General features: G+C 30.7%; 2 protein-coding genes across 4 annotated transcripts in view; both read right to left on the bottom strand.

Moving 5' to 3' along the window:
* Positions 1-1,399: 1,399 nt before the first annotated feature.
* On the bottom strand, positions 1,400-2,542 carry LOC106779972. The gene has a single exon (XM_022776789.1). It carries the CDS (start codon positions 2,241-2,243, stop codon positions 1,632-1,634), a length of 612 nt encoding a protein of 203 aa, XP_022632510.1. The 5' UTR covers positions 2,244-2,542; the 3' UTR covers positions 1,400-1,631.
* Positions 2,543-7,865: 5,323 nt separating this feature from the next.
* Positions 7,866-9,587, bottom strand: part of LOC106779978 (transcriptional adapter ADA2b) — a 40,373-nt gene continuing 38,651 nt past the window's right edge. For 2 of the 3 annotated variants that reach the window (XM_014668195.2, XM_014668196.2), the window contains exon 13: positions 8,295-8,724. In XM_014668195.2, coding sequence (XP_014523681.1) covers positions 8,533-8,724 — 192 coding nt within the window. In that variant the 3' untranslated portion in view covers positions 8,295-8,532. Of the gene's footprint in view, positions 7,989-8,294; positions 8,725-9,587 lie in introns of those variants that run through there. The other variant, XM_022776781.1, reaches the window with a different exon arrangement.

Genomic DNA, 9,587 nt, shown 5'->3' with positions numbered 1-9,587 from the left:
AAACATCCATCTCCTTAACACTTTTTTTCTTAAACTCAACAAACTCTTTCTACATTTTCATTTACATCTCTAACATCCCTGCCATATTAGCTAAATATGGTATTGCTTCTCTTGCTCCTGTCATTCTACTTCTTGTAGACACCATAAAAATTTCTTTTTACAAAAAGTACCTCGATTTCATGGTGAACGTCAAAATGTTCTTCTAGAATCGAATATATCATGTAAAGATCTTCTTCAACTCTTCATGCATACTCTAAACTCTAACCTTAAACCTTCGCATCGAGATGTCTTAGGTTCTCGTGTCTCCAAAATCGAATGGGTATGCGTGTAAAAAACACTTTGAAAAACAAATTAGTCAATGTATCAAAGAATATTATATATTATAATAATGAAATATAATTAATTTAATTTTGTCTAATACTATGGTAATATATTTTAGCATTTTTCTTAACTTAATTTCATTTTATGAATATTAATGAGGTGACCTATGATGCTCTTAACCAATTAAAACTTAATGTACTAACCAATATATCACATTTCACAATAAAAGCTCAACAAGGAAGCGTTGCTATTAAACCATTATTACCAATCAAATTAAGTTAGCTATTATTAATAATTAACACAAATGTTATTTTTAGTACTTTATATTTTAATGTTTTAGGATATTAAGTCGTAAAACTATTAGATATTTTATGTTTTTTTATAGTTTGTTTTAAATCTTTTTAACAGCAATGCTAATTAAATAGGTTAGATTGATCTCTCTGATAGGTTATTTAACGTTTTTATTTTTAGAAAGAAAAAAAAAAACAATTTATTTATTTTTATATAAAAAAGTTAATTTATGTTAGATGGATATGTTTATTAATTAATCAATTTCACGTTTTGACTAAACAGATTAAAAATATTTTTAAGAACATTAATTAAGATATGGACATGTTTATTCATTTATTAGTCCATATTTTACAAGATAAAAAAGATCACTGTTATTAACTGTATATTTCACATAATAAGTCTAATAACGTTTATTATGAATTAATCATATTATTAATTGGACATAAGTATCATTTTATTATAGTCTGTTATATTACAAGGAAAAAAAAATATATAACACCTTGATTTATTGTAACCCACTAAAATTTATACAAAAGTTCTAACGCCACCAACTACGAAACTCTTAAATTATTAATGACTTTGATAAAGAATTTTTTAGTGAGTAACTCCCATTTAAGTCTACCTGTTACTCTGCATCATATGCAGATTCAAAACAAAACATATATTGATAAAATATAATAGGTTAATTAATTTGAAGAAAAAAATTAATCTAAACTGGGATTTAATCTTTTAATGAAAGAAGATAAGAGTGGAAATTTGTTGATGAGGAGTAAAAGAAAGGGTCAAACTTTGTCCAACTTTAATTCATATTGATTTTTGTAATGAGCATTAAGTCAAAAAGAAGGGTCATAATAAAATCACTTTAATGAGTATCCAAAGCTTGAGAGGAACAGCAGAAGCTTTTTAACACATTAAGATTACAACCTAATTACATCCGAAACAATCCAACCAGGTGGATGAAAAAAACTTTGGCAACAGATATGTATATATGATGATGATGAATTAAAATTTGAGTTTGATCATGCTTCTATTTCAAACCTTGAGCACTTGATAGAACCCATGGCTATGTCAATCTCTATTAGGTTTTCCTCCTCATTGAACTCTGCCAACAATTCCATTAGGGTGTCATGTGCTGATAACTCCCTCTTCTTCTGTTGCAAACTGCAGCAGTTGTTGTTGTTGTTCACAAAATGTCCACTTGGAAGTGCAATCTCTATGAGGCTGTCTTCATCAGAAATTGTCCCATCTGAGAACTCGGGCGTGTGATCTGCATCACACTCCTCAGAACTGGACAAAAACAACACTTCTGAAGGGGCATCATCATCGTCGTCATCATCATCATCATCACTTTCCTTCACATGTCTCACAGTTTCATGCATTCGATGTGGGACATGAGAAGTACAACTACTGAAACTGAAACTGAAAGCAGTCTCTTTGTGCTTCCACATGAAAACAAGAGTGGAGAAAAGCAGTGTTAGAGATGTGAAGAGTCCAAGCAGTCTGTAACTGGAAAAAAGCAGGAAAAGAGCAGCAAGTGGAGCCATCCTCCATGAGGGTGTGAACTTGCTGAATATGCAAAAACATGAAAGCAAATGCATTTGGTATGCTACTTTGCTTTTCCACAACCCCATCAACTTCAAAAAGCCTATACTTGCTATGAGTATGACCCCCACAAAAGTGTTACTATCAGAGGAGAAAAAGCAGATAAATTAATAAATAAATAAACAAATTATAAGACAAAGGGTTAAAGGTTTTGAAGAGGATAGGAAGTTTGAGTTGTTGACATCCTAAGCAAAAAACAAAAGTTACAATAAAACCAGATTTCAAAAACAAGAATTATTTTTGTTATGTTTCACAAGGCCTAGTACTGGCAAGTGGCTTAGCTTAAGATAGATTTACAGTTCCCAAGTGCTACACAGAATTAAAAAAAGCAACAACAGTTGAGTGGCTTACCCTGTCACTGATTCTCTTCAAAAATTGATCCAATTAGTCTCAGAATTTTATTATTTAATCACTGTTTAAAGGCTAGAAATAAGAGAAGCCATGTGCAGATATCTGAGCTCACCACATGGCATTTCCTCTCCAAATCCGATGCCATATTTTTTTATGTAAAGTAAAAGGATGTTCCCTCTATTAAAAGCAAAATTACCCTAAGGGACTACTAGGCTTCTTAATCTATCAATAATTCATGCAAAATACCTTTGCTCATAGATTATCATTAAACCTCAAATATCATTAAGATCCATCACAACATGTCTTAATTGTTACACTTTTTAATTTTCTTTTTTATTTTTCGAGCTTTATACTTTGAATCTCTATTTTTCTTCTTAATCTTGACTTAAAGTTTCTAGGTCCAGCATGAATAAAATTTGGCTATTCTAGAAATTGGAATGTCAACAAGTTTTAAAAGCCTACTACACATTTTGCCAGTTTTTTTTCTTAAAAGAGTAAACTATACTGATAAAATTAATTTCTAATAAGACTCCACAAAGGAACTGTGGACCGACTTTAGCTACTTTTTAGCAGAAATAAAAATTGCTGAATTTAAAATGTTGCAATCCTTTTAGATTTTTTGTACACTTTTCTTTTTCTTTTTAAATTTGTATTAATCAAAGTTGTTTATCAGGATATTATAATGAGACTTGATGTCACTCACCGACACAAACTAAGCTACTCCATCAAGGTTAGTAGATATATTTACTAAATAGTTTATTTTTTCAAAACATAATCATCAAAGTATAGTTTTTAACTATGGATTTAAAAAATAAATTTTATCAGGAAGTACTTCAATGACTTAAAAAGAATATTTATTTGTTAAATAATGCTAATGTAAAAAATTAAAATATTTTAGTCCCTCCATGAAAAAAATCCCAAAAGATCAATAATATTGTGAGAGATACACCTCAATTAATTAAGATAGTTTCTTTTTCTCTATTATATAAAGTCATCGTATAAGATGCTCATATTGTTTAATATTTGTCTTTTTATTTTATTCTAACTATTATAATGTGCTTCCTCGTTTGAATTGAATAAAAAGGCTCTAAAAATCACACATTTATAACTTGATTAGAAAAAATATATAGAAATAATTTTAGATATAAAAATATATGAAATAAATATGTAGAATTCTATAGTATGAAAAAATTGGAAGGATAATTTTAGAAATAATTTTAGATATATATAGAAATAATTTTAGATATATGATGTTAAACTCCTAATGTGCAACGTCACGTTGTTGTAATTTCAGGAACTTTTATAGTATGAAAAAATTGGAAGGATAATGTGATGTGACACTTAAAATGGTGGAATTCTCACTCAATTTTCTCTAAATATTAGATTCTAAGAAAACAATGAAATCATCACTTTTAATTCTATAATGAGGTTTCAACACATTTATGAGTGTAGCTAGACTTTATTTTTACATCCAAGAAATACATAACAAAAAAATAAATATTCACAAATGATAACCCATTTCAATACTAATTTATAAACTAAAAAATATTAAAAATTAAATTAGTTTTATGAATAAAAAATTATAATTGGTGTAAAACCTATAAAATGGTATTTTAGAAGTGATTATAGTTTAAAAACAGTGAGACTCAGTTATTTTAATATTAAATGATTCCTTTATAAATAGTTTTGTTATAAACAAGTTTCATTATTTTAAAATGTATCATCTTTTTAGAAATCACTTTTCTAGAGTTCTCTACCTTCTCTCTAAGAGTTTTAAATCTCGAGTCATATTTTTGACAATCAGAAGGTGCCTAATCGACCACGGCGACGAGGTCTACATTTTTATCTAATCAGTTTCTGCAATAAAGCAGGTAAGTTTCAGCTCTTTTCTGCTCTTCGCTCTTTAATCGAGTTAATGCATGAAAGTTTTCATTGCTTGTGTGTCTTGTGCTTTTCTTTAAGCTTCTTGGTAAACCTAAGGTCCTAAAGATTTTTCAATTTAGAGAATTGTAGGTGTTTCTAGAAATTCTTTATTCGAGAAGTAATCAAGGTGTTCTTACAACTTTGTATCATCGGTGTAAGGTAAGGGAAGCTAGTTTTACTTGATTGGTTTGATAGACGAGTTCTAATTAATGTTTGTATGATGAATTATTGATGGAATTGTTAAATTGTATTGGATTGAGAAATATTCAGTATGTTGAGTTGATTGTATGTGTTGATGTGAAAAATGATTTAATTGTGAGGTGTGATGTAAAGTTTGTGTGTGATGAGTTTAAAGATGTTAAATTGGGTGAAGTAGGAGCTGTCAAATTGTATAAAACTTTGTTTACATTTCAACATAAGAAATAGGTAGTTTTTAGGCTAGAAAGGGGGTTTGGATAGGTGAAAAGTTAAGGGAATGGTGGTTATTTTGGTTAAACTGTGATTTGGCATGGTTTTAAGGGTTGATTAAGACTTGTTTAAGTGTTATGACAGTAAAATTATGATGTAGAACTGGTTGGTCATCTTTTGGAGGTGTCTTGTATGGTTTTTAGTTCATTTTAGAGCTATTCACTAGTGGTATTTTGATTTCGAAGGTCTAGATAAAATGAGGTTTTGTGGGTTGTTATTAAGTCTATTAAAACTTGTGTAAGTTGTTAGTTGCAGAGAATTGATGTTGAAAGGTATAAAATGGACTTTGATTGATGTTAAGTTGTTAAGTAAGGTTGAGATAGCTAATTTTAGTTAGAAAGTCATTTTTCAATATTTTTATGGGTATAGAAGGTCATTAGAATCTATGGGAGGGAAAAATGTCAAAGTTGAGATTGGAAGTGTATCTATGAAAAGTTAAGGGAAAGGTTATTTTGGTTAAACTATGTTTTGGCAGGGGTTTAAGGGTTGATTAAGACTTGTTTGAGTGTTATGACAATAAAATTCTGACGTAGAACTGGTTGGTCATCTTTTGGAGGTGTCTTGTATGGTTTTTAGTTCACTTTAGGGGTATTCGCTAATGCTATTTTAATTTAGAAGGTCTAGATAGAATATGAGGTTTTGGGAGCTGTTATTAAGTCTATTAAAACTTATGTAAGTTGTTAGTTGTAGAGAATTGATGTTGAAAGGTATAGAATGGACTTTGATTGATGTTAAGTTGTTAAGTGAGGTTCAGATAGCTAATTTTAGTTAGGAAGGTGTTTTTCAATGTTTCTCTAGGTATAGAAACTCATAAGAATCTATGGGAGGGAAAAATGTCCAGGTTGAGATTGGAAGTGTATCTATGAGAAGTTAGTAAGTGCTCTGAAAAATTTCATTGGTCATGGAAAAATCCACAATCTGCTTATGCACTTCTCTGCTTTCAATTTCACACTTCCTAAAGTAAATCCAATGTTGTGGAAAAAGCCACAACTCAATTGGTGAACTTGTTGGTTTTCAGTTTGTTTCTCTCAAGATCAATCCACAAGTTGTGAAAACGTTCATAGTTAGGTTGTGGAGCTTTCTGGTTTCAACTATGCATCTTGGACATCAATTCTTCCCAAGTTGTGATTTTAACACTTATAAACACCAATCTACAAGAAAAAAAAACAAAACTAAAATGTATAATCGGAAACAAAGATAATGCACGTTGGAATCATTCAATTAATGCAATTATATAAATCGCCTAAACTAAGATAGGAATGTAATTACATTTTATTTACACATTAGCCACCCTGTGTATTTCCATGATTATGTTTTAATTCAATTGTGATGCATTGTTGGGTTGTTTAGGATACTTTGATGCATGATCAATAATGATATATATTGGTATTCAAATGTGAAAGTGTATGAACATATGTGTATTGTTTCAAATGGTTTCAAAGGTGTGGAAGTGAGTTCCTTGTTGGAACTTCTTAGTGTGGTTTGAAGTACCATTAGTTTGAATGCAAGGAGCTTAGTCTTGGAGGTTATCCTAACACTCTTATGGTCATTCATTCTCAAATAGAAATGATTGACACATATGATCCAAGACGTGAAACAGACTAATCTTGTGAGTGTGGTAGGGTGAAACCCATTAGCAATTGTTTTGCAAAGCAATACAAGCTACCACAAGTGCACAACCCATCATAACTCGACATTCATTCTAAGTCTGGATGTTAATCAAAGTATAGTAAAGCATAAAGTGTTTGGTTGTTTTGGTGTGATATGCTTGCTTTTGTGTATAATGTTTAAATGTTCATATATATATATATATATATATATATATATATATATATATATATATATATATATATATATATATATATTGTTTGTATTCTAGCTTATCTTTGTTTTTGTATTTGTTTGTGTGTTGTTTTCTCTTTTGCAGTGATCACCTTAATTAATGTGACCTTAGAAAGGGGACATCTTTTCAGTTGAACCAGCGGTTGGTTGAGAGAGGAGCAACACAATAGAGAGTTTTGTTCTTCAAGGATAGAATCTTTTGTTATAGTAGTCTCAAATTTCTTGTAAGTTATCATGTATGTACGTTTTATTTTAGTATTACACTATTAAAATGAAATGTTACAATTGACATATGAATAATACTCTAAATTGGTCTCTAACATGAACTATTAAGATTTTAATTATCAAAAGAATTAGTGTCTAAATTAACTTCTAATTAATAATCAATTTAAACACTAATTAATGACTAATTCAGTTATCAATAATTTTTAGATTATAAATTGGTCTCTATAGTGACTAATTATTTTTTGTCTCTAAAATTAGTTGCTATTTAAAAATTTATTGTAGTATATACTTTTTAAAAAATAAAAAAATTTAGTCTATTTATATTAATATTATTAAATCATACCCTTTTTAAAGAAGAGTAATTGCATTATACCTACCCATAAGAGAGGAACGTAGCGGAACCTAAGCGACAAGTAGCAGTCCAAAATTAGAAAGGACAGGTGGCACAAATTGATGAGAGTATTTATTAGGAAATGAGTGTTGTATGGACCTTTTTCTCTTAACCTTCTTATTCTTCTTTGTTCTCTACTGTCATTTCTGTTCCAGTTTTGAAACAATACGAGGTTATCTTTATAGCATTTCCAAAGTTTTTTTTTTGGTTGAGAGAGGAAGATTGCAGGTTAAGTGACATTCCAAATTTTTTATGCTGTCCAAATGGTTGACAAACTAAAATAGGCTCTAAGACAATCTTGAACTCTCTTAGAATAAAAAGTCATGGTATAATAGAATAACTTTGGTACAAAAAAACAAAAAATCTATTTTGAAGTACATAATTGTCATTTAAAATGTCATTCATTAATCGAGTAACTCATTTATATAATCAATTAAAACATAATCAAATTTCAGAATTCAAACCTGAATTATATTAATTGATTAGGTTACTTTCATACCTATTAATGACATCAGTAAGCTGATCTCTCTTTTAAAACAAGTTCTCTTCACGTTCCAATACACGAATTTGATACCTAAAGTAAAGATACTATGAGAAAGAAGCATTTTTGAGTTATAGAAGAGAGCAATTGCAGTGGTCTGAAATTCATCAAGAAACTATCAAGATTTGATCCTAGATATTCTTGCTTGAATATAAGACTGAATTATAACATCTACAGTACAAGTGTAATCATTTCATTTACTTTCTACATTTTATACCGTATTCACCGTACAAGTAATAATCTAGATGTAATTATGTGAAGCATTGCACTTAGAGGGTGGTCCTTGATAAGTGTATCAAGTTCTTGACATATTAGAATCTAGAATTATTAAGGTGTACCTATAATTCTATAAACTCTTTGATTACAGTGGAAATCTTCATCAGGGTACATAACAGGAAAATTGATCGCTAATGAACAGAGGACTTAACATTGGATGTGCTATGCACTAAAAGAATACATTCATTTATTTTCCGCACATTTCATGGGTCATTGTCTAGTTATTTCTTAATGAGTCAAGGATAAAGGGAAGAAAAATGTACAAAAATAGCCAGCTTCATATTCACTGCATTACGTTTGATTATGTTTGCAGAACTCCTTTTTTCACAAGCATATCATAGACTCTATCAACCTTGCTCTGCTCTACCTTAAAGAGTTTATGTGCGTCAGATTTCTTGGTCACACTTCCCTTCGAAATTTCTAAGGACATGGTCTGCTGCATGTTGAGATAGTGTGACGGAAGTATTCTGATCTCGTTACAAAGCTTTATTTCCTGCACGTTAATCATTTTCAGAAAACCAATAAGATGGAACACTCCTTTCCGACCTAGTATTTAAAGTTTAATTTGAAGATGTTGAACCAATAAAATGTCTAGTTATTTCCGACCAATAAGATGGAAAACCAATAAGATGTGCTAACCAATAGTATGTGTCCACCATGACAATGACATCTATTTAAAGTTTTTCGAATACACACTTCGTCGCTTGTTGACATGTGCATTGATGCAAGTGGGATGAGTCCAACAAAAACACCAACCACAACAAATGAAAAAACATGTAAAAGCACCTTCCTCCAGAACTAGCCCTCCTCAGATTTGATCTCTCAAAACCCAAGAGACCTTGGGGAGAAAGCACCAAACACAAGCACGGTAGTCCAATCCAACTGAAGGTGACCAGTTCTGAGGACTTGACGATGAATTAGACAACGGAGAAGGTACTGGACAGACTTCAACATTTGTTGCAGTTCCAGCTCTAGCAACAGGCAACAAAGTTCTTCCAATAGACACTGCAATGCTAGGGGTAACCGTAGCCGTAGCCGGTGCATAAAGGTATCCAAGCGATCCTTCATTTGAGCCATGAGAAATGAAATTTTATGGAGGGAAGTGCAAGACGTAGAGGGAGGAAGGTGGATCGAGAGGGAGAGTTGCGGCACAAGGGTAAATGGGAAGGGAAGTTAGAATTAGAGTTTCTACTCAAGGGTAAGACAGACATGTTTTTTGAATTAGGAGTGCAGGAAGAGAAAAACGTGGTGCAGGAAGTAGCGGTCCAACTCCAAAAAGTTTTATGCCAACTTACAATTTTGATACCCTTTTAATTATTTATCAGAAGTTTATACTCCTGATGTTTTTCTCCATAA

This window comes from Vigna radiata, unplaced genomic scaffold (assembly GCF_000741045.1).
Source record: "Vigna radiata var. radiata cultivar VC1973A unplaced genomic scaffold, Vradiata_ver6 scaffold_70, whole genome shotgun sequence".
Lineage (NCBI taxonomy): Eukaryota > Viridiplantae > Streptophyta > Magnoliopsida > Fabales > Fabaceae > Vigna > Vigna radiata.
This window is presented reverse-complemented; position numbering and strand designations above follow the sequence as displayed.